This window comes from Sturnus vulgaris, chromosome 15, assembly GCF_052056855.1.
Source record: "Sturnus vulgaris isolate bStuVul1 chromosome 15, bStuVul1.hap1, whole genome shotgun sequence".
NCBI lineage: Eukaryota > Metazoa > Chordata > Aves > Passeriformes > Sturnidae > Sturnus > Sturnus vulgaris.
The window spans coordinates 11,723,693-11,749,386 of NC_142257.1; the positions used below are offsets into that span (position 1 = coordinate 11,723,693).

Below are 25,694 nucleotides of genomic sequence, written 5' to 3' on the forward strand. Positions count from 1 at the left end.
ATCCAGGAGGACTGCAGCCACCGTTTATACGGACTGCTACCAACACCCTGACTGACAAGGTGTCAGGTTGTATTCTGACTTTGTCGGTGGTTTTTCTTTTGTATTATTGCATGTATTTTATCTTTTCTCTTTTCTCCTATTAAATTGTACTACTGACTTGGAGTCTCGCACTGGTTTTGCTTTCAAACCAACACAGTGCTGTACATTTGACTGCTCTGAAAGTACATTGAGGTTGCTCTCACCCCATGACACAAGAAGAGGTCTTTGGGAGCTACATGGCCTCACAAGGAGCAAGACCCCACTGAGCTGCTGATGGCATGAGGACTTAGACCACCCCATCCACCCACAGAACTCCTCACCTGAAACACCAATGCTTGCGTGGGGCCCTGCTGTCCTGGTGGTTAGCAGGGTGTGAGGGACTGGGCTGACTACTTGCTGGTGTCTAATTGCCCTGCCCGAGCTCTTCGCAGGAGAAAAGGACACAAGCAGCCCAAATCCTGGCAGAGACCTAGCCTGGGCAAGATGAGGTGTGGAACATGCAGTGCACACCAGGTGCCATGGGACATAAACCCCCATTAGGCCCTGGTGTGTGAGCTGGGACTTGGCTTTACTCTGCCTGTAGTGAGTAGATAGCTCACACCACCCTGAGTTACAGATCCATTGATCTGGGCTTGGTCTGTGCTCATTCAGCATTGATTTTTGAAATGGTCTGTTCTTGGCAGAGATGGAGAACTTAAAAACTGAATAAAATCTTACCCCTGTTTTTCTTGATCCTCTCCTGTTGTCAAACATCAACTCCTTTGGAGGCCCCTTTCAAGAACACAGGGCTGCAGTGACTCGGTGCAGGTTTTCTTTGCAGTGTTTTTAACTTCATAATGTGTTTGATTACTCCATGATGTCACACACGCTGTGGTTTGCTCTGAGGGCTCTCTGGAGAGAGGCACAAGTGAGTGCCTCTGATACAAGCTGTATTCCAAAACCTCTGTGCACTACCACGCTCTAATGTCATGCAGTCACAGAATGCATGGGTGGGAAAAGATTTTTAAGACCATAGAGTCCCACTGTTAAACTAGCACTACGGAGGTCAGCACTAAACCGTGTCCAAAGCAAGTAGAACCTCTGCACTAGGATTCAGACACAGCACTGACCCATAATCAGACTTGTCAGGCTTTCTGTGAAGTGTTTGGTCTCTATGGCTTTGCACAGCTGTGGGTTAGGAGAACTTGCTCCACAGTACTTTAAATATTATTCACTAAAATGCAAACTTTGGACCTGTCAGACATTACAATAATGATTCCCAAACTGTAGAACACCAATGCTGTATCTCAAATTAATTTTTGGAGTGCAGCTTCGTTTCAAGCCCTCAGTCATCTCCACAGCTAGCATAAAATGAAAATATGAAAATACTGCTAAAAAAATTTGAAATAAAGCAGAAACTAAAAATAGGAAACAACTAGGAGTCCCATTTATAAACAGTTTATTTTTCAAGGAAGCTACAACATGGCTAAGATCAGTACAGGGGGAAAAAAATCCATCAGACATCTTGAATAGACAAGAGAAAAATACAGCTGTCCTGGGTCAAGCTGAATGTTAGTCTAAAAGCCTGCTGGCAGTCAGGGCTGTGGGATGAACACTGAGGGAAGCAGATAACAGCAGGCAACAGCGTGAAGGTGCTTCTTTGGAGTTCCTGGTTGAGCTTTAGGTTGACTTTCTGATGAGTCTGGCAGCTTCTGTCGCTGTAGAAAGACCCTAATGCCCTGTGAATGGATGCAGGGGTCCAAAAAACCCTAACAATGCCAGAGGAAAAATAATCCTGTCCTTTGAAATGTCTTGTGTCAGAGCTAATGTGTGTGGAGCTGAAGGCTATCTCCTGTTTTTTGTTCTGAGCTGAGTCATAGGGCAGCCCGTGAGCAGTTGGTATGGGTGGGTTTGTTAGAGTCAAACAGCCCAGCTGAAACTACTGAAGAGCAAATAGCAAATACTGATGTACTCTGACAATGCAACAAAAGCTGTGACTTGGGCTGCCATTCTACTTAAGTGTCAGTAGTGGTTTGGAGCTTCTCAAACACCTTCAGCTTCGTGCTTCAGTGGTGCAGTAGCTGTGGTCAGGCAGAGAGCAGTGCACCAGGCCTGTGTTATGCTGGGGGCTCTCTGCTTCTCAGCAGGGAAAGCTCTAGTGTAATCCACAAGGGTTGTTGGTGTAAGACTAAATCCTCTTTGAATTCCCTACAAAGATAGAAGAAATTATCCCTGTAAGTGTTGAAGGCCAGGTTGGATGGGACTTCTGTGTTGGAACAAGATTATCTTTAAGGTCCCTTCCAACACAAACCATTGTAGGATTATATGAAATCAAGATGAAAGCTGGGATGTGTGCATGCCTCATTCTAAAAAAAACACCTGTTTAATGATTGGCTGTGGTTGGGGGCCTTCTGGGCACTGCCCACTTGTCTGAAAAACTGTATTGGGTCTGTCTGGTTGCTGTCATGCAACGCTGTAAGCAAGGGGAGGTGGTGGGTAGAGCAGTGCTCCTGTTGTCTAGATTTCTCGTGGGTGAGGCAGAGACCCACCACCTAAGACAGGGAATTACATCTGTGTAAATCAAGAGTAAACAGAATCAAAACACCAGCTTGCTTTAATTCAGTGACACATGAATAACCAAGTCGGGCTTGTCATAACTTCTCAGTTGATAAAATGTGTTTGGTTAGCAGATGCTGTGAATAAACTGAAGGAGAAATTAGAGGGAAAATACATAGATAGTAAGAGTTTAACCAGACATGTTTATCTATTCTGGTATGCCTTGCGTCATTCTATATTATTGTAAAAGTTAAAACCACATTTAGGATGATGTAAATGAAATGGTAATTTCTAAAGAACCTCTTCTATGGACTACAAGATCGGTTTTGTTGTTGACTACAAACAGTACTTGGACCTGTCATTAGTTTCTCAGGAAAGAAGTTTTATAAGGTTCTGGCACTCCTGCAAAAACAGAAGGAAAGAATTGTGGAGGCTTAAAGAGCTGTGTGATTTTTATAGAATAGACTCATGGAATCCTTTGGGATGGAAAGGATCTTAAAGATCCTCGATTCCAGCTGTTACCTCACCATTGCCAAGGCTACCACTAAACCATGTTCCCAAGTGCCATATCTGCTGAATCCCTCTGGGGTTGGTGACTATGCAGGGCTAGAAAGAGATAAGTCATTTGGATGTCAGTCCAGAAAAAGTGATGTCAAATGCGACCTCTCCCCAGGCAGCAGTCAGAGGGGTGGTGCTTCTGTATGGGTAGTTAACCAGAGAGGAGGGTTTCATGTGCTACTTAAGGGATTGACTCTTGCAGCATCATGAAAAGTCCGCAAGACAAAGGACTGTGAAGCATCTCTCTGGAAAGGGGGTATTACATTTATTTCAAGCAAGAAACAAATGTGAAGAGGGGACCTGGTCACAGAGGGGCTGGAATTGACTGAAATTGCTTATTTCAGAGAATGTTGTTGTAGGGGGTTGCGCTTGGAGACTTAGGGCTTACCTGAGAGCTCTGATATCCAACCTCAGGTAAGTGCCATTGGTGTAGAGAAAAATATATATTCTCCAGAAAAAACTGTTCATTTACCTGCATCTTATTCCAAGAAAGTGGACTTCTTTTTTTAAAAAATCCCAGCATTCTTGTAAGTAACTCTTTTATTTTTCCCAGATTAACCCTGGTAGTAAAGCAGCCATGGCAGACTTGTGCCCAGGAGACATTATTCTGGCAATTAATGGGGAGAACACGGACAATATGACACATCTGGAAGCGCAAAACAAGATCAAAGCATGTGTGGACCAGCTGCTGCTCTCTGTGAACAGGTTGGTTCTCTCTGATGTGCTCCTGTGTCAGTTTTGCTCAGAGGACTTTTGGTTGACCCTGGAGCAGATGTCTGAGTAATTGTCCTGTGTTTTCAAAAACAGTAAAACAAAATGATTTTTAATGGTTCACTGATTTCAGTTCATTTATACACATGGATTATTATTTGTACCTTGTAAGCCTTGTCCAGCCTGTGACATGAGTTGAGTCTTTGAGGTTGTGTCAACTCAAGCAAGACTAGCATGGGAATCAGAATCTCCTTTGGACAAACCCTTCCACTTTGTTAATATCCACCCATCATTTTAAGCATCTGTTCAATGAAAAAATATTTGAAGTCCTGCCAAATTCACTTCTTAGGGTATTTCAAAGCAAGATGAAGGCATGAGTTTGGTATTGAGGCGTTTTTTGGTTTTGTGTTTTTTTTTAGTTGGGGTATGTTTTGTGTGTGTGTTGTGGGGTTTTTTGGTTTATTTGTGGAGTTTTTTCTTTGGTTGGTTTGGTTTTCTTGGTCTTTTTTTGATTTCTATTGGAATTAATTCTGTAGCAAAATCACAAATTACCCAGGCAAAATGAGCGCTATTTATATACAAATTATATCACAAATGGCTAGTACTATCTGTCATAAGTTTAAATAAGTGGATATAGTTTATCATTTCAGATTAAAGAGGCATTTCCTGATATAAAGGGCTGTCATTTACTGTTTATACTTTTCTTGGAAAACCATGTAGTTCTAACTGGAAGCCTGGGCAGTGGGGATGGAGTGCTGCCATAAATGGAGCAAACTCTCCATGATTCCTCATGGTTCCTCAGACAGGCATCTCTGAGCTGCCTGGCTAAAGAAAAGTCCTCTGAGCTCAACCTATAGTGTACAGATGATGTGGCCTCAGTATAACAAAAGAAAGAAAATAAGGAAAACAAGCAAAACCCCTTCACACAGGTGAAATTTCCCATAGCCGTGGAGGGCAGTTGGTTTGCTTTCCATCTTGAGCAGTTTTAGGGAGACTAGGTGATTTTATACCCCCAAGAGGATCCATGCCCAGGGCAGCACCAATTCCCTTCCCTTCCAGTGGCCTGACTGTCTGCAGGCTACTGGAGCTCTCCTTGGAAGAGGTGAAAATTCTTGTGTAGTGACAGGAAATTTTGATGAGCTCCTGGGGTGCTCTGGCAGCAAAGCACCTTCATTGAGAGTTAGAACCAAGTTTTGCTGAAAACAGCTTTCACCTGCAGCGTGGCAATGTTTATTCTCATCGATGAGGGTTTCTACTGTGTGAATTGATGGACTAAATTCTCACCTTTACACTTCATTTTAGCCACTAATATCAACTGCTGTTTGATTTTTGGTTCAGATTGGACCCTTGAATATCTCTGTGGAAGTGCATCTCCTAAGTGGTGATTCCTGCACAGGGCAGAGGTTGTGGTCACAGTGGTTTCACAGCAGTGTTGGTATGTGCCTTGCTGGGGTGAGGGATGATCTAGCTGCTTGCTTTCCCTGAGACGCAGAAATGTTCATTCATGACCTCAGGGTGATCTGGAAGATGCTGTGTGGAGGGTCTGTGGCTTCAGGTTGTTTTTTCCCAACTGTACCTACCAAGGTGTGGATATTTTTAACAGTGAGACCTTGTGGTGTGTCCAGAGGAGGTGAATTTTCTAACAGAGATGTTGCTGGTGGTGGGCCACAGCCTTTCAATGGTGCAGGGTTTGTGGATGGCATGGTCAGTCTTTGCTAAACAGTAGGATTGTAATGGTTTTGACAGGCCTTAAAGTCTTCATAAACACAGATTTTAAAGACTTTTTTATCTTATAGGCAAAAATAAATGCTCAGGGCTCTGCAAGGCAGGAACAAATGGTGAGGTGAGGAGCTGTTCAGCTTGGGGTGGCTCCTCTTGGGGAGCACACTGTTGAGTCGATTTGGTGGCTTCTCCAAGGGCAGAACTCACCTTGGCTGTGCCCAAAGATGGCAATGAGAGTGGCATTTCTCTTGTCAGGGAAAACTGAGTAGTTTGGTTTTTTTCTGCAGGAAGGACAGCAGCTCCAGTGATCAGCTATTAGATCTATTTTTAGTTTGGCCCAAAGTGGATGCACAGTGACTTAGTTCATGGATTTCTCTCCTTTCTCCCAAGTGACCTGTTGGATCCTGTTGCCCAGTTGTTAGTCATTGCAGGAAGCACATCTGGCATTCCTGCCTAGGTGTGAGTGGATCCCTGCTCTAGGATCTGCCTCCTGGAACATGGGGTGACCCGGTCCTGCTCAGGGAGCCATGTCCTAGAGCAATGATGAGGGGTTTTGTTGGTCTGTGTGCATGTCCAGCCATTGCTGTTTGTCACAGCTGCGGATCAACACCCTGGACCCTGGTCTGAGGCTGAGCTTCAAGAAAGCCCCGCCTATGGTGGTGTGGATTAGTACCTTTTCCCTTGGGCAGAGGATGCTCTTCAAGCAGCATTTTTTCTGTACACTGCCTTCAACAAAAAAGTTTGCAAGTCAGCACAAAAATATTTATTTTTAAATATGCTTGTCTGAAATACGTTTGAAATAACAAGCCTGTTTGTTGCATGTCTTGTGAAGACGCATGAAATTTGGTGTTAACTCTGCTTTGTCAAAGCAAGCTTCCTCCAGCCAGGCATGAGTGTGAAGGGGAGGGAAAGGAGCTGTGCAGTGTAGTGCTTCCATCCCCCTGGTGCCCTCTGGACTGCTTCATTACGTGCCCTTTCTCCATCAACCCTTGACATTATCTGTTACTGAGATAGAGAACAAGATGGATTTTGTTTTCAGACTCTGGTCAGTAAATGCCCTTACACTAGGAAGTTCAGTAGGAAAGAATGTGGGGAAAAGAAGGGGGAGTTACTGAGTGGCCTGACCAAGACCAAGTATCATTCATCAGACAGAGGCAGCCATGAAACTGAGCTGGAGCTGTGTTTTGCTGAAATCACTGTTTGAAAGGACCTTGGATGCAGGATGGGAGACCTCATGGCATCTCTATTCCTGCTGATAGAGACTGCCAGGAAACCCTTGGCAATGTCCAGCCCATCTGTGCCAGAGGGCCAGGGTGAGCCCCACAGTTTTTTCTGAACCTTTTGTCATCTGCCAGGGAGGGTGAAGGCTTCTGTTCTAGCTTTCCTGAAGAAACTGGCCCTATACCCACATTGGGAAAACTACTGGCAAGGGGATGTCACAGCTTTTTAAGCATGTTGGGCTCCATGGCTGTCCTGTGCCACTGGAGCCCACAGTCAGTGTTGGTATTTGTGAAGCTGCCCCTGCTCTCAGGCTGGACTAGCAGATACTTCCTTTTTTTCAAATCTCTTTGTCCTTTATCAGGGACAAATCTCTTGAAGGAGGTTTCTCTTCTTCACACCCTCTGTTTTCTAACTCCTTTCTTGGCCAGACCCTTGACCTCCCTGAAGTTAATGGGTGTTTTGTCCCCAGATTTTTTGGATCCTGCTTTACCCCAGCATGTGCAGTCTGTCTTTGGGCAGTGAGGCTGTAAAAGGCAAAGCAGCACAGTGGCCTTACTGTTCTGAAACAAAGTGGTTGAAAATCCTTATTGATTTACAATAGGAGTTGATGTATGCAACTGATGCCTATGTGGGCACTAATACAAGGTGTGAGGAATTATTTGGGCACCCCTGGAATAAGAGCTGGATGTTCAGGCTGTGGTTAATGGCTCCAAAATGGGGAGCCAGGAGTTCACATGGGCTTAGTGAGGCTGTAGGGAAGGCGGTGATGGTGCTGTTTAAGATTTAGCAGGATGGTTCAGGCTGCCCTGGTGATAAATAAGGCATCTTTCCAGCTGTTGAATCTCAAGCCAAGGTAGCACGAGATGTACTTTGCCTGCCTTAGTGCGGAAAGGGTCAGGCCAGTTACATGGCAGCTGGTTGAAGAAGATCTGGGGTGTTGAGCAGCCCCATGAACTATTACTCACAGACAGCTGGTAAAACTTGTTCTTTTTACTCAGAGTGAAGTTGCTTCCAAGTTACACAACAAATTCCTTAAGAGGCAAGAAGTGTGTTAGTGTGCTGTGCCAGGGGAGGTTTCAATTGGCTGTTAGGGAAAATTTCTTCGCTAAAAGGGTTTTCAAGCCCAGGGAACTCATATCCCTGGTGGGATTTAAAAGACATGTAGATGTGGCACTTGGGGACGTGGTTTAGTGGTGGGCTTGACAATGCTGGGGTAACAGTGGGGCTTGATGGTCTAAGAGGGCTTTTTCGACTTTCACACTTTTATGATTTCCTGTCCAATCCAGTTCCAGTCCTTTCTTTTGGTGACAGCACTGGGGCTGTTGTGCACAGGGCCAAGTGGATGCTGGATGACTGGGAGCATCTACCCGACCCCAGGTACAGCCAAGAACACCAGGGTGGTTGGACTGAATTTATTTCCTGACTGTGGTCAAAGAATAAATCTTCAAAGGTTTGGCTTTGATTCTTTCTATCTAAACTAAATCCTGGAAGCAGTGTCTTCCCCCTCAGTTTGGTATGTATGTCACTACAGAGTCTGCTTGGAGAATTGACTGTGAATTCTCTTTCTATTCCTGCTCTATGTCAAGAGATGGAGTTTCTCTGAAAGTTTCTGTGTGAGAAAGCCCAGTAATGAATCTACTGGCTATGTAGCCCCAAAAGTACCTGGAACCTCATACAGTTGATGTTCGTCCGATCTTCCCCAGTTCCTGGGGATTTTATTTGGGGTATGTTAGCTGTAAGCAGTACAGGCAAGCTGCTGGAAGCTGGGATGGATGACAATGTATGTTCTCAAGTTTCCAGTAAAAGTACAACTGAAAAAGTGAATCATAGCTTCCCCTCTCGAGCTCCTTGAAGACTAATATAGAGGAAAACTGGCAGCTTTCCAGAGCAATGCACAATGGCTTCAGCTGAGAAGAATGAAGGAGGAGAAACCCTGCAGCTTCTTCACATACTCTGAATGAGCTGGGTCCTCAACTCCCGTGCTGCTCACCTGCCTTGCAGAGGATTGATCCAACACCTTACGGTTATTGTTGTGAGGTTCACAATCCTGGGAAGTTTGAAGCATCGGCTGTAGGTGCTTCTAGGCCGAGTTCAGCTTCTAGAAGGCTAATGGCCATATCAGTGATAACAATCAGTTGTGAGCATAGTGATGCTGCTGTGGGAGATGAAGAACAGTCAGGAGATGGGCAGGACTCTGGAATCATCCCCCCAAAGGAAAGGGGTGAAATACAGCAAAGTGATCATTCCGTAAGTTTGTGGCTGCATGGTAACATATAGCAGTGACCTGTATCCAGGTTGCTACTTCTCCAAGTGATAAATATTAATTTTTAAGGGGATGGAGAAATTAGTAATTTGGTAAGACACAGGAATTCTTGCAACTTAAAAGCAGCTCTACAAACATTGAGAGTGAGACTTGTAGATCACTACCAGGTGAAAAAACATTCTAGTAAAATATGTGAGCATGTGCAAGTGATCTTTTGAGAATTACTCTGAGACTTTTAGAAAGCAAATGGTGGGATAAAAGGTGTCTGCAATTTTGGTTTTTTTAAAGTGATGTCCTGTTTATGGGTCCATTTCCTACGAAGCCCTGTGTGGAAGGCCTTGCACTAACCTAGGTCAAGTTATTTTTCTTGGGATTGTCCTAGATGCCATTAAGAGAGCAGAGTGGTGTAAGTACAGGGTAATGATTTTCACATAGTTGCCTTTAATCCTCTATAGCACATCTGAGAACACTTTTCCTGTCCTTGAGCTGTAAATTAAACAACTCCGGAACGTTTGAATGATGCCTGATTTGTTGCGTGTGATGTCTGAAAAATGTGTTGGGTTTCTGCTGTTGCTTAAACACAAAGCTCTGGCTGTTGGTAGGGTGAACCTCCTGCTGGGGGGGGGTCTCAGAGTGACTCTGCTGGCCCCCAAGTCCTCACTGCTCTAGGGCTTGTTCTGGGGTCTACAGGGAATCCCTGTGCTGCTGGCTCTGCTGGGGATGTGAGCATGAGATGTTCGTGGCAGCCAGGGTTGGGGCATGAGCTCCAAGCATCAGCCTCTCCTGCAGTAGCTGCCTGTAGCATTGTTCTCTCAGGCAGAGTAATCTCTTAATTATTTTGGATTGTTTCAGATTACATGGTATTTTGCTGTTCCCAGGGAAAAGTGAGGGTTTCCCTGTGTAAGCATAAATGCTCATCAAACTTACAACTTGACTTTCTTTTTGGTGAGGCTGGTGGTTCTCCCATTCACCTTAAAAAGTGCCAAGTGGAGACCAAATTGTGCTGTATCATCTTGTTTCAGTGTAGTTCAAGTGGAAGCTGGGGCTGACATGAGCCTGGCTTTGTTCAGACTGTTGCTGGAAGCTGTCAAAGTTGGTCTCTGTTATACCAAGAACTTCTAGTCACTCTGCAGAACTGATAGTGAAGTCTTGAGTTGAATCATTAAAGCATTAATAATGAATGGACTTCTCCATGTAAACTGAAGTTTGTCCATGTCTGTCATTAAGAGTAAATATAGCCATGATGACTTTTAGAAAGCAAAGGTTTATCTGCTTTCTGATAGAGAGAGTGTGATCTCTCTCAGGGGTATGGAGAAGTGAGAAGTGCTGGCAGTACTGGTGACTGAATGCCATACCTTCACGCAGAATGAATTTACTGCTATTGCTCTTACCTTCTGCAATTAGAATCACTTTCTGAAGCTCTGTTCTTATTTATTGGCAGGTTGAAGTCTTTGGGGATGCTTTAAGCTGTGTTTGGCATGTGGACTCCAGAGCTGAGTGGGGGGGAAAGTCATCATGGACCCTTCTCAGGGCACTGCAAGCTCTCATTGGGCTAGCTCAGTGCAGGCGAAAGCTCAGAAGTAATAACAGTGATCCCTGCTAATGTAATTAGGCATTTCCATTGTTGTGGGCCACCAGATTTGATTTTCAATGTGGAAGCAATGTACACAGCACCAGATCATGGCAAAAAGCAAGACAGAGTTGTTGGGAATGCTGATGTTCCTGGGAGAGGGACTGTTTCCTTTGTCCCAGTTGGAAAGACCAATTTATGAGTGAATTATCCTAGCCTAAAATCAAGTAACAACAGTAAAGATGAATTATCAGAACAAGAGATACCTAGCTATGAGAGTAATCACTCCCTGTTGGAAAAGCAGTAATGATAGTAGTGAGAAAAAAAAGCTGAAAGGCTCAAGGGCTGGATCCAAAGTGTATTCAAGTCAGTGGGATTCCCTGCATTTGGGAGGTTTTGGGTCAGACCCGAGATTTAGAAAGACAGCTTTGTATGTTGACTTGTGTAGCTGCAAAATACTAAAGATAAAAATCTCCTGGAGAATTCCTGGGTTAAAATTGTGCTCTTTGTTTTACAAACTTGGACTCTTCAGATAATTTAACTGAAAGTGGATGTGGTATATGGCAGGGGTGAGAATTCACAAAGGATGCTTGGATGTATTTGTGCCCATGGAATAAAACCTGTTTTGTGAAGTGCTGCATATATAGACTGTGATGATAAACAGAATAGTTTGCATGTTGAAAGCTTTATCTTGAACTTAATGGAGTTTCCATCTTCCAACTTAACTTTCTTGTATCCTGAAAAGTTTGTGCATGTAGCTGATAGACCTTGCCCAGGTCTCTGTGGCTCCCTCATACCCTAAGTGTTAGAGATTTATGCTGGAGATCACATTCCAGCCATGTCTCCAGATATCTTTGTGAGGAAAAAAAATGATCAGGCACATGGAAAATCTTTGGACAGTGACTATTCTGCTCTGCCTTGGCAGGACTAAGATGCATTTAGGAATGGAAACTGTATTTTTAGGGCTTTTTCTCTCTGACAACTGTTGAAACGGTCAAGATGATTCATACAAGGTGATGAAAGCCTTCTCCCTTAAAGATGTTTGTAGAATTCCTGATGCTGTACACAGGCCTGCCAGAGATTACGTGTATATATGTATATCTGTATATGCATGTAATCAGAATACTTTCTGGATTCAGGGCCAGAATAAAATGACAATGCCAGGAATATGCAAAACAGGAGCTACCAAGAGCCTGTCCTCTGATTTCTTGAACCAAAATAAGTTTGTCTCTTTAACCCCAAACTGAGGACCTTGTAGTTCAAGGATGGCTTTGAGCTTCATTTAATAGGTTTTAATAGGATGAAACTGTCATCTTCTCTATTTATCATTGTACTGTTTCTGAGGATAATTTTGGACAAATGCAAATATAATATAAACATGCCAGGGAATGCTATATATGTGGTTGGAATTTTTTTCTCTTGTTTATTTTTTTTTTTAAATGTGTTTCATTGCTTTTTTGTTCTAAGGAGCTTTCTTCTTTCTTTGGGATTTTTGTGGGTTTTGTTTTGGGGGGAAGAGTTTGGTTTGGGCTTTTTTGAAAAGCAATTTAAGTAGAATTTCCTTAATTTTCCACTGCAGAGCTGAAGGGAAGACCTGGTCACCCCCTGTCCTGGAAGATGGCAAGGCTCAAGCGTACCGGATTAACATTGAGCTGGACTCACAGGTATGGTATCTGCAGCCCTACACATCTGCTCTCCCAACTTGCTTTTGAGGAGAGGACATCTATGTTTGGAGCCTGGAAAGTCCTGTGCTCTGCTGGTGAACTGAAGAGTCTCCATGTGTGGTTTTAAAGTTCTGTGCAGGTCTGTCTGTGCTTTTCTTGGGCTGGTACAGCCCTGGTTCCCACAATGAGCCAGATCCTGAGCAGATCTGGCATAATCCCATCTGTGTCACTGCCTTCCACCCAAGCCAGGCTTTGCTGAACCGCATAAGGCAGTGACCAAGCTCAGAGTTAGTGTTATTTTAGATGGAGCTGTTGGGAGTCCTCTGACTGTCCAGTGCCTGGGTACAGCATGCCCAGGATCTGTCTGCATCTGCCTCAGCTGGTGTGCCTCTACCGTGGCTGCTTCCAAAATCTGCTGCACCCTCCCAATCCCATGACAGTGATTTACCTCCTCTCATGATGGTGGATTTTTTTTTTTTGGTCGTGAGAGTGGCAGGGCACGGGAGTTATAGTGTTCTCATCTTTTTCCTTTGGTTTTTGGGTTTTTTTTTCTCTCACCCCTCTCTGTTTTGAAACTTCTCTCTTCCTTCTGTCCTCAGCTCTGTTCCCTGGAGCCTTCTACCTATATCCTGCCCTGCCTTACTACCCTGTCTCCTGCAGCAGCCAGGTGGTGGATGGAGCTGAGTAGGTCTCCCCATCTTTCCTACCCATCTCTAATGGCTTGTTAGCAGGGTCAGAGGTGACTCTCATTCTCCTTTGGCTTCTTGATGGGAAGAGAAATGGGGTTTCTCTTCTCCCTCTCTGCTTATGAGGTACTGGTTTGCCAATTTTTGCATATGCTGGTCCATGTTGTGGAGATAACTGGTGAACAAGGAAGAGACCAGAGGGACAGATAGACAGAGGACAGCTCTTGCTGTGTGGCTCCCCCTTGAATGTGTGCTGAGGTGATAGACATGCTGCCAACTTTCCTAGGGCACCCGAGGTCATGGATGGCAGGACTTGAGCCTGCTGAAGCTTCTCATTGCTGTAGGTTGGCCACCCCTTCCAGGGCAGTGGTAGAGGCCCTGGGGCTGCCTGCAGCCTTCAGAACATCAAAGTATATCAGTTCAGGCTGACAGAATCCCCTGTGCTTGCTCCCAAAGCATGTGAGCGCTCTTTGGCTGATGCTGAGTGTTCAAATATTGGTCAGATGGTCTCCTTCTCCAGAAAGGTGATTTATGTCATATACTATTCCATTCTTTTTCTCCTGCCCTTGCAGAATGCCTGTGTGCAGGATCTGCTGTTTCAGCTCAGCTGCTCCTTTCCAGAGAGGCTTTTAGACTGTCCTGATGAGGGTTCCAGGGTGCCCCCTCAGCCCTCCCTTGGCTCAATTCAGAAGGAATACAAGAGCTGCAAGAGTGGAAGAGAGGGGATGATTCTACAAGGAATGGTATCTCCTTGAGTGAGGAATGGGGAGAAAGTACAGGCACCAGAGAGCCCACCGAGTGATCAGGCAAGGGTGAGATCCTCCAAACCCCATGAGAAATGGACCAGAGTGTGAGGCCATTGAGTCTGTTGGCCATTCCAGTGATGTAGAATTTGCAGATATTCTGCATTTCTGCCCAGGGACAGTGGGCAGGGGCACAGCACAACAGCAACACTGGTAGATCTGCCCTAGTATCGCACACCAGCCATACATGGGGCTGTCTGTCTTTCCTGCCCTGGCTTACAGCACAGGGTGATGTGTGAGCTTGCATTCTGGCCATGTTTGCTTCATTTATTAATTACAGCCATCTTTTCTGACTGTTATTTTTTCTTACTAGACTTTATCTATGAATAACATTAAATGAGGAACAAATGTGCTGCAGTTCCACTGCCAGATACGACTTTCCGAGGTTTAATGCAGATTGGATTTGAATCTGACTATTAATATATGTTACACATGGATCTTTAAAAAAATTAAGACGGTTTCATGGAGTATAATGAAGACAGTAGGGATGTACTAGTCTGAATCCAGACCTACACTGAAAAATATGTAAATCTGGGTCATGGGTGTGTAAGCAAATATGTTCGTGGTAGGGCACCAAGAGAGGTGTGTGAACAAGGGTGTACAAGTACAGGCAGCAGATTCCTGCTCTTGCTCTTTTTTTTTGGTGCCTGTATCTATGTGTTGTCTTCCTTAGTGGCTTTTTGGGTTTCGCAGAGAGGAGGTGAAGGTGGTTCCATGCACAACTCCAGGTTGCTGTGCTTGAACCAAGTTGTGTTGGTTGACTCTTCTCCCCAAACTGCTTGTGCCTCCAGCATGGTTCATGTTGACAGCCTGGAACAGATGCCAGCAGCTGTGCTAACCCAAGTGTTATCACTGATGTCCTCTGACCTGTGTGCAGCTGAGAGTGACCATCAGCAGCACTCAGAGAGACAGCACTGGATGCAGGTATCCAGTCCCTTGGGAGCACAGCTTCCAGGCATGGCTGGAGTCCTTGTGAAGCAATGCCAGGTGACCTAGGGCTGTCCTGTGGTGTGTTCATTCAGCCCCTCTAGCAAAGGCACTTACTAGATTGTGAGAAGGAAAAAAAAATCTTTGTAAAGTAGTAACTTGGCTCAGTATGTGCAAACCTTTAGGTGCACTTCCTTGCATCTGGAAAAAAGCAATCTGCTTTGAAACACAGGGAAAAATTTCTGCTGGAATTCTGCCCTCAAATCACAAAAAGAAGTCGGGGGTTTGGCCCTGAAAAAGGTTTTGAGAGTTTTACCCCAAGTGGCCTTTGCAGTAATGTGGAGCATATATCCTTTCTTCCTCCAGGTTTTACTCTATATGCTTTTTCGTCATACTGGGCAAAGATCTGTTGAAAATCTTGACTTATCACTACAGTAACCCTTGCTTGAAACATGTGAGCATAAGTAGAATGCCTCAGTCTGAGTGATTTGTAGGAAAATCTGTATTTCTATTATTACAATTTAGGTTTTTTTAGGTATAATCTTTGTCTTGAAGGCAGTGAAATTTGTAGTTATCTTTTGTACAAGAGAACTTGGAAGGTATGGAGTAGCTGGTGAGTTTTCCTCTCTTTCTAAATCTGCTGTGGTTTCTCAGCTGAGCTTTCTGGTAAACCCCTACTCAGAACCCAAGAATGTAATCAATCCTCCTTATTAAAACTTTGATTATTGCCATGACTGTGGGGAATAGCTGCCCTCAAACTGAAGAAGCTGGAACTGGAGAGCTGCTTTTTCACAATTAGCAGGAACAACACTGAACAGGATGAGTGAGTCAATTCTGGGAAATAATTTTTTTTTTTAAAAGCAGACTTTAGTTATCAGTTGGTTTCACTAGACAAGTCTGTCCTTAACAGCAAGACCTACCGAGGAGGCCACAAATGCAGTGACATTGAGACTTGCAACCTAAAGAAGGGGGCTACCTATCTGTTGGACCCAGAGATGGTGGAGGTGGCACCCATGGGGATGCTGGGGACAGCTTGGAGCTTTCTAGCCAGCAGTCAAGATTTCCATTATGCAGACATGACATCACCACCGTCACATATTGGAATCCCCAGTCTCACTTGGCATGGTGTTGGTGTCCTTGTGGGCACCAGCCTCAGCCACTCCTCCCCAGCAGACAGGGGGAGTGGGAGCACCCATCCATCAGTTTCTGGAGATCCTACTGTTTAGGGCTTCCTCTAGCATAAGCTTGCTAGTCAAAATACTGCCATGCAGTGCTAATCAAAAGAGAGGATGTTTGTTTTCTTCTTCATTCCCAAACTGCAGGAATTGGCAGTCGTCTGCCCCAGGTCAGCTGGAAACATGGGCTTTGGGCTCTGGGGACCCTGTCCGTGCTAGCTGGCAATAGATCAAGTATGTGGGTGGGAGAATAATTGCAGCAGAAATTAAATTGGCAGCATGTAGCCAAAGCTGGAATAGGATGCAAATCCTCCTAAACCTGAATGCTTGGCTGAAATATCTACGTGGGGTGAAAGGCTGGGTTTCCTCTGGCAGTGCAGACAAGAAGAGGCACTTCCCACAGTAGTCCATTGGGAATGGCATCCTGGTGCTACGGAGCTAGCAGAGCAGCCCCTGTGTCATTCTCAGGGGATGGATGAGGGAGGTGCGTCAGTGCGCTTGGTCCTCTCTTGTGCTGTGTCCTGAGCAGTGGCTTTCCCAGCCTGACCACCTGACTGAGAGGGTGAGCTTTGGGCTGTGAAGAGCCACAGCATCAGAGGTATTGCACAGGAGCAAGGAGAAGGCTGTTTCTGCTCATCACTTATGAATTATTTTTTCTCTTCTTGACACCCAGGTCTCAGTCGCGGAGATTTGTTGTTAGCTTGCTCTGACTAAAATCAGGTGCAAGGCATGTGGCTTGCTATGTGAAAATGCCAGCCAGAATGGGGTAAAGAGACAAATTGGGACAAACTTGTATCTACTGTAACTGTTTGAGCAGCCTACTCCAGGCAGTGAAGGAAACCAAGGTGGTGCTGGGTGTGAGCCAGGCCAGTGGAAATGTGAACATACCTTCATTTGCTCTTGTCAGAGGTGTTCAGGTGTGTATGGTTGCAGGACTGAGGACCTGCCACCTCTAATTGCACATGGTATCCACCCAGTGTGTGCTCTGCAGCATCATTCCTGGGAATTTTTCATACTTGCCCTGACTTCACAAGTAGTATCACTGCTAATCGTGCCTGCTCCTAATTGCATAAATAAAATCACCTGTGGGCTTCAGGGGAGTCTGAGCCTCTGGTGCCCCAGCTCTGGGCACCTGGTGGAGACAGCAGCAGTGTCCCTCACTAGAGCAGAGAGGGTAGTTTGCTGCTAACCGGTCTCTTAGCACTGATTTTAACACCTTTAAAAATTTCTTAAATATGTTCATATTTACTTTTTGCTAGATTATATATATTTTTTTTGACTAAGGGTGAATGTTTCCTTATTTAATTGAGTAATGAATTTAATTTAAGTTAACTTTAATTAAATGGAGTATTTGTTTTGAGTTCTGTGTGGGTTGCTGCCGAGCACGAAACTTTTATGTACTTCTTTGCAAAAGCCTGGCATAGGTCATGTTGAGTTCTGTGAGCTGAGGGTTAAAGCCTCCTTGCTGGAGAGGTGAAATTTCCTTTCTTAAGGCAACTGACCATCCTTCCTCCCCTGCTCGTGGGGCAGGATGGGCCATACCTGCTTCTGGGAAAGCCCTTGCTGAGACCTCTCAGCCAGCTGGGCACCAATGGCACTCTCCTGAAGGAAGGAGGGAAAATATCTGCCTCATGCTTTGGGGAAAACAAAGGATGAGCTAATGCCCTGGCACAAACCCGGGTTCCCTTCCATGGGAACTCACAGCTTGTTGTTTGAGGACTGATTTAATAGCAGAAACATGCTGAATCCTGACAGCCACTGTGGGTGCATTAGCTGTGAGCTCCAGGTGCTCAGGCAACATTTTGCATCCAGATATTGGGGTTTTACAGTACAAAAAAAAATGATCCAATTTACTGGGTGAAGAGGTTACACATACATAGTGTGTGCACTTGTATTTACTTTTGCCTGTGATATAACATTGCATGATTGGAAAGCAAAGGAGTTTTCTGAGTACCCTTCTAACATCTTGAAGCTGTACCTTTTATATGAAATTCTCTGTGTATGTCTTAGATAAATTAGCCTCTTTAAGTGAGTTTTGATAATCCTGGTATATGAAAGAGGCAAAAGTAATATTAAGATAAAGGAGGGAAGAATGGGAATGGAAACTTCAAAATAGTGTTTTCTTCTGTCCAGGTAAATTGAATAATTTGTTCTCATTGAAGGTACATAGGAGTTATACTGAAATGATAACAATGGGGGTTGGTTTAGGACAAAACAAAATGCTGTTGGAATGAGTGCTAACGCAGACGTATACTGTGTTATTTTACTAGATAACATCAGTTTCAGTAATGACTCTGTTAACACAGGTAAGGAAACTGCTGCTTGTGTACGCAGAAGTGCTGAGTGTTTGGAAGCACAGGTGTAGCTCAGTGTTTCTGTTCTTATCCATCGGGAAAAACAGCTTATCCCCTTTCGTTTTTCCTTGTGTCATACTTAAGAGGAATTAATTGCTCTTGGAGGTCAATTGAGTGACCTCCTGGGGTGAGAGCATGTGGAAAGAGCCATACCCAGTAGTGTGAAGAGGGATGCTGGAGGGATGCTCACTGTGGTCCCTCAGGATGATCAGGCTGAAGCTGCTTCTTTCTCTGAAGCAGCTCATGCCACACGGGGCTGGGAAAGACTGAGACATATTTCTGAATCGACCTGATTTTTTTTTTTTTTATAAATGAGGAAAACCAAAGGGTTGGGGCATTCCAGAATGAAAAATTATGTCATCCTGTTGCTTATGCTGTGTTTTCTTGTGTACCTTAAAATGGCTTTTACAGAAGGAGGTGTTCAGATAAGTCATGCTGATGAAGTAGGCACTTCTTGGTTTTAAGCATGTAGTATTTTTGTAGCCTGAAGCTTAGCTTGTTGCTAGTAAAGCTCTTAGTTTCAATTAGCTGCTGATAATGATTATGGAAAGTAAATCAGAAAGTGTGATATGGTAACACCTGAAATTGCAACAATTCCCCAACTGAGAGAGAGGACAATGACAGTAAGCTGGAAAACATGAAATCAGGGCATAGTCTGTTAGTGTTAAGCTCACCAGGTTTGTCCTATAAGCCAAACACTGGATGGTGAGTAAAGTGATTCAATGGAAGCATGGACAGAAATGGGAACAACAGCATCTTCCCTGAGAGAAAGGGGGCAGGCAGGATGGCGGGTGGACACTTGCTGTGATGGTTTCAATTTTTTTCCATCTGTAGTGGATATTACTTTCTGTCAGTGGAAAGTTAATCCAATAGCAGCCTGTGAATGGTGGAGGCATCCATCTGACACCTGCATTGAGCAATGCCCTCCTGTTCCTGAGGTTGGAAGGTGACCCTGAAACACTGGGATGTAGAAGGCCTTTGTAGGTTTAAACTGTTGCTGAGCACAGCTCTAGTGAGGTAGTCACCTGGCAGGAGATTGCTGCTGCTGGGCAAAGGAGAAAATTTCAAGGCTCTTCTCCCAAGACATACATACAAAGCTCTCCTCCGTTTGCTGGGTAAATTCCCCTTGCGCACTTAATGTTAGAAATGTGCTCTCTGCACTGCAGTAGGCAAGATAAATGCAAACATATTTAAATCTTGACAGTCTTAGGTAACTTTTTTCCATTGCTGTGGAAGTTTAAGAGACTGCTGGGGAGCCAGGTAGGTTAAGGGATTAAGTCCTGGTATTGCAGCTCAAGTCTCTCCTGTGCTCTTTAATTTGCATGAGGGTGCAGCTTCTCCCTGGAGCTGTGGGAGGAAACATCCATCAGAGCCTTCTGATGTCCATCCACATGGCTGCTCCAAGGTGGAGAAATATTAGTGCTCTTTGATTGTGAGAGATTTGTCCCTGGGCTAAATGTGTGCTGGCCTTGTGCTATACAGAGTCACAGAATGGTTTGGGTTGAAAGGTGTAACCTTGACTGGAACTGTGTCTGAGACAGAGACACAGCACTCTGTGATCCATGTGACAAAAAGCACTTTATTTGTTCTGACTTCACCTTAAATACTTTTTTTAATGTTTCTGGGCAAGCACTTGTGATTGGTTGAAAGTTCAGGCTGCTCAGCTCTCTGACCAATAGCTCCTGCAGCTTAGGCTGGGACTCATTGGGTCAAATCCTTGTTTGTTTTCAAATATGTCCTATCACTGTTCCCTGGAGGCCTGTCTATCAGGCCAGGCTGCTTCTCCTATATATGGCCAAAGTAACTGCCCAGTACAAGCCAGCTTGCACTGTGACAGAAAGGGACCTTAAAGCTCATCTAGTTGTATCCCCCTGCCTTTGGCAGGGACACCTTCCACTAGATCAGCTTGCTCCAAGCCCCATCCAACTTGGCCTTGAACACTTCCAGGGATGGGACAGCCACAGCTTTTCTGGACAGCCTGTGCCACGGCCTCACCACCTTCACAGGAAAGAATTTCTTCCTAATATCTCGTTTAAACCTGCCCTCTGTCGGTGTGAAGCCATTTCCCCTTGTCCTGTCACTACATGCCCTTGTACATCGTGTCCGGGGAATATGGGCAGGCTGGGGCTCCACGAGGCTCCAGCTTGAGTCATGTGTCATGCGAACATTTTCTGGAGTGTTTTTACAAAAAAGATCATCTGATTTTAAGAGTTTGGTCTTTTACTTAGAGAGATCTGAAAAACTCATTTGATATTTATCTGACAGCTGTGAAAGGAGTGTAATGAGAATGATGTGATGGATAAAGTTTTCCGTCAGACTGTGGTATACATTTATTACGATCTGGTTTAAACCCAGAAAAGCGAGGAAAGCTAAGTCTCTGTGTATAAACCGGAAGGAACTTTGAAGGTTCGAAACATACCCAAAAACGAGATGAAAATCAAACGAGGTTAAATGTTGGTGCCAAAAAATTGATTAATTTTTTTATTTAATAGTAAAAGAGGCAAAGAGAAAGAGATAGAAAAAGAAGTGTGCATGGGGGTGGGGGGGGAGAGAGAGTAATAGGGCTTAGGTGGAAGCATGTCCCCTATCCGAGGGTCCCAACAATGTCTTGTTGCTCCCTTCCGTGGGGTCTTAGTGGTGAGGGTCTCACATCACACCACCACATGCTGAAGAGTATAGAATTCAGTGGATTAATATATGCTTTGGGCCACATATATGCTTTGGGCTAGGTGGGAGCGCCCAGGTGCCTCCCTTGCAGGGGGCCAGTTTGATACTGTCCCTTGCAACGCTGAGGCTCTCTTGCATCATCTCTGGTGCAGGATCTGGGGACCCCTTTGGGGGGCCTTTGATGGGCCGTGCCACCCTCTCTGCTGTGGATAAGCTTTCCCCCGGGTGAAGGGCCCCTCTGCACATCAGAGAGTGGGCGTTCACTGCCTCTGACCAGAGGCCTTTCCAACACACACTCAAAGCCTCTCTCATCCCACCCATTGGTGAGAGGGTCTGTTCGAGCCTGGCAGCTGATAGCCCTGGGTGGTCTTCTCCCCGAAGGTGCTAAGCTTGTGCTTTGTGAATGTCCCCAGTTCCTGAGTTTTCTCTTATCTTCATCAGTGAACAGTGCAGGGCCTCACTCCAAAGACCTATTCAGTGTGGTGGTATTCTGTGCAGCTTTTGTAATACAATTCTAAAAGTCCTTCATGAAAATGTTTAAGTCAAAAACTATAGTATTTCAGTCTCTGACAATGTTGAAAGGGGAGCTTGGCAGAATATTTAAAATGTCTTGTAAAATAACCCACGCACTCAGGCCCGACCTTTTTTCCTTATCTCTTAATCTTCTGAGCTGAGCTAGGTAATGGGATCATACTTACTAGAGCTTTTGAAAGTTAGATTGAGCACTGCTTAGTCTGTAAAAGCAGCATATATGCAGAACATCTGAACTGTGCTTATAGGGAAATACGTGTTAAAATGAGTGTAGCTTTTAAAATTTATCCTTTCCTCCAAGCTTTGGGAGCAGCCTTTGTCATAAGGGTTCCCCTGGGACTTCTCCTGAGGCTTTTGTCAAAGAATCAATCCTTTTACTGTGGCTATTTGCCACAATGTAAATCACTTATTTGCATTGAAATGAAATCCATTAGGTCTGTCCCATACATCCCCCACTGTGAGGTAATAGTAAGATTTCTATTTCTGGGACCTTTGAACTGGTTCATCAGAGATGAAGCAGTATCTTTACTGTTGAAAACGTGATGGGAAGGAGAGGAGGGACCTGCAGCATTGCAGTTGTCTTCCCTGTGTAGAGGTTGAGTCTTGGCCTGAGGGTGTCAGGATGTACTGGGATATGTCTTCAGGTTTAATTGCTTGGCACATTTGCATGATAGAGGACTTGCAGTAATGAAAGCAGTATAACTCCATCCGCGGACAGCCCTCTGCCAGGAGAGGCCAGAATCAGTTGGGACTCAATTACTCAAGCTTGGAGCAAGGGAGAAGGAAGCCAAAGGAGGAGCTGAAGCAGACAGGCTTGTCCTGCTATTGCTGGATGATGGATGCAGATAACCAAACACAGTCACAAGAGGCACCTCTTCCGGGTGACTCTGTGGCTGAGGGATGCTTTATCTCCTGGTGCATAAATAACAATGCTTGTGTCTGTAATTCAGCATTTTGGCAGCAAGCATATACCTGACACCAGCCCATCACGATCTGGTTTTCAGAAGAGGGTGAATCTGAAGAACATCAAACAGAAAACTGCTTTGGACTGAGCCAAGCATGGGCTTCGGCTCTGTTTGAGTCTCATGTGGTGTGTGAGAACAGGACCAACACTCCCAAGATTAGGAAAATGTAAACAAGGTGCAGGCAATTCCTGTGGGGATGGGCACCCACATCGCAGGGACAGAGCTGTTGCTGGTCCTGTCTGGGCAAATCTCCTATCAAAATTGCACAGGTGGGCAGATGGAGGGTGGACTTGGGGCTTGGTGGCATAATTTAGGAGATATTTCCAGCTCTGCATCTGGTGAGTTTGCTCTCACTGAAAGTTTCTTAGATACACCGAAACCATCATTGCTCAAAGCCCTTTCAAATCATGCCATGGGTGGAGGGGCTTGCTTGGAGGTTCTAGGAGCCAATGTTGACCTATCAAATTAGCAATCTTCAGTTTTAATCTCTAGTAGTCTGGAAAAAGGGGACTAGTTATTTTGTTTGTACTTACGTTTTTTTACAAGTCTAATTAATAGCATACTGAAGTAAATGAACCTTAAATGCTTTAGATCAGAATATGAAATCTGATGTTCTCTAACTCTCTGTGGTCTCTAGAGCTAAGGACTTGCAGTTGAGGACATTTTGCAAAATGCATAAAAAGACAGCCAAGTGTGAGAAAACAAATTGGAGTTTCTGGTTTGTAGGCTAAAGGAATTCTCCTTGGTGAAAGTTCACAGGCCAGCTCTAAGAAGAGTTTGCAAACGCAGTTAGTTTAAGAAAAGCCATAAAAAACAGGAAGAAAATCCAGCAAAGAATAGCAAATTAGGCCCCAAAGGGTAGAAATTTGAACTGATCTTGAATTTGACAACTGGAAAGAAATCCATCTGGTTCTGGGTTTCTGAGGGTGAATGTGTGAGTGTTTGGCACAAAGCAAAGCCTTGCAGAGGTCTCACAGCCTTTGAGGAAGAAGAGACTGAACTCTGGCCTGGGAACAGCTTTTTGTGCTACAGGAAGAGCTTTGTGATCCCTATGGATGCTGCTGCTTCGCCTGTGGCTTTATAACATGGCTGAGCAGAGGAAACGTGAGCTGCCACCACCATGAACATCCTCTTCCCACAGGGACAGGGAGCTGGTGGCAACTGGGGATGCCAAGCGGTGCAGAAAGGGCTCTGTTTCTCCATTCCATCAAGGGCCTCCTTTTGGAGAGTGCCCAAGCAATAAGTTTTAGCTTTATGGCAACATTTGGTCTTGAGGTACAAATTGCCGAGCTTAATAGGGCCAAAAGGGCAATGCTTTGCAAACTACCTTGGATTTAAGCAAGTCAACGGAGATGGTAGTCTGGAGGTCCTTTGGTGGAAGAGGTTTCTATTCTGGAAACAGCTACCAGTCCTATGCTCCCCAGCAAAGGTCTGTACAGCACCAGTGTGCAGGAGCACATGAGGTCAGAGGAGAGGACCTAGCCCTCTCCTTCAACCACTCTGGACTGAGTGTGAATCTGAGTCATGAAGCCCAGATAATTAAAGGTAATGGCTTTTGAAAAGCATAGCTCTCAATGCTGCCAGCCATATGGACCATTGCTTTTATCCCAAAAAATGTTTACGATCCTTCTTTTCCTCTCTGCATTATGGTTGAGTGCTTTCTTTATTTCCCTTGAAACAATAATGTAAATCTGGGAATTGGGAACCCGTAGCCTTCTTTTATATATATATATGGTTTTGGTTTTGGGTTTTTTTTAAGAATATAAATTGGGGAACAGTTAAAATTATATTATTCCTGGCAGCAAAATTACCTTTTTAATAGTCAATTTGAAGTTATTATGTTGGAAGCAGTTTTCCCCATGAGTTTCTGCACATGTAGTGTGGAGGGAACTGTGCCAAGAGGGCTCTGGGCAGCTTCTGAAGCAAGGGAAGCTGCTGGGAGCTTGCTGAAGCCTGCAGGTTTTCAGCTGATGGAAGGAAAAAAAAGTCAAAGGCACCATCATTAATTTCTTAACTAAGCTTGGTTTTATCAATGGACGTTTTGCCTTAGGAAGAATTGAAGAATTGTAACTTTCAAGATATTTTTGTAGCAGGATCTGGTTTTTTACTTCTCTTAGCTGTTTCTTTTTGCAAGGTTCGTGAGTGCCAGTGCATTCTCCTGTGCACCAGGATAGACATTTGTTTCTAATTAGTATTTATTGGATTATTTTAGTCAAAAATAAGCTTTATATCAGAGCCTCACAATATACACTTTGTTACTAGTTCACAGGATGGTGTTTTCTTTCCCTGCTTGGTTTTTCATCAGCTTCAGTCTACTGAAAAGCTGGTGGAAGGCAGCTCTGTTGGGGAGCTGCCCTGGAACAAATTAAACCAGGTTAAACAATTTCCAGCCTCTTACACAGCATCTATGTCTTTCATCAGTCTGGGCATGTTTGTGACTCACATAGCTGGAAATAGCAGCCAACATATATCCATGGGCAGTGTCCAGCTTCCTGCTGCTTTTCCCAATAACTAGAGTTAGCTCCTCTCCCCATACTGAGTTTTTGCAGGTAAAGCCTGGCTCAGGTGACATTAGCAGTAGGTATTGCTTGGTTTATGGGTGTGAATGGGACTGACTAATATATAATTCCACCCATATATGTGGAATTCCATGTGTGTGGAGTAACACGTAGGTAATGTTTGACATTGGTAAAATAGTAAAATAATGTGGAAAATCTGTGGTTTAATGGCATCCTGAGGACATATGACAAAAAGATTTCCACAGTTTCCCTTGGGACTCAAAAAACAAATGGAAGTATGAATACCAAGCTAAACCCTTGACTGATACATTTCTCACACTGTAAATGACTGAGGAGAAAACCTCCCTAAATGAGTATGGATCTGTGTGGACAAGGGTAGTTGCAAGTGAAAATTCCAGGATTGGTCCCTTGGCCTCAGGTGTTGCCCAACCTGGACATAGAGCTGCCTAGCATGGATTTATCCTGTTTTGCTGATAGAAATGGAAGGGATGGCCCTGAAGTCAGGAGCACAGCAAGTGCCCTCAGAGTGATGGAATGTGGAATAAGCAGACTTACACAGCCTTTCTTTTAAAGAAACAGCCTTTAAATATAAAATATATAAATATAAAATAAATGCAGGAAAAATAAATGCAGAATCTTTGGCAGTGGCTCACCATGGAGAAACAGCAAATTCATTTGATTGGGGACCAAGGGGTGCTGTGTAGATTCAGCACAATTTAACTGCAGATCAAGCCTGAATTTTCCTTTTCCTGTTGCACATCCCTGTTTTCCATAGCACACATAA

The 25,694-nt window shown here is 44.5% G+C and overlaps 1 protein-coding gene across 2 annotated transcripts in view; it reads left to right on the forward strand.

Annotated features, from left to right (window-relative positions):
• The window catches only part of PDLIM4 (PDZ and LIM domain 4), a 44,156-nt gene that overhangs the window by 8,479 nt on the left and 9,983 nt on the right, over positions 1–25,694 (forward strand). For both annotated transcript variants that reach the window (XM_014891571.2, XM_088173768.1), the window contains exons 2-3: positions 3,686–3,837; positions 12,199–12,283. In XM_014891571.2, the coding sequence (XP_014747057.1) occupies positions 3,686–3,837; positions 12,199–12,283 (237 nt within the window). The remainder of the gene's footprint in view (positions 1–3,685; positions 3,838–12,198; positions 12,284–25,694) is intronic.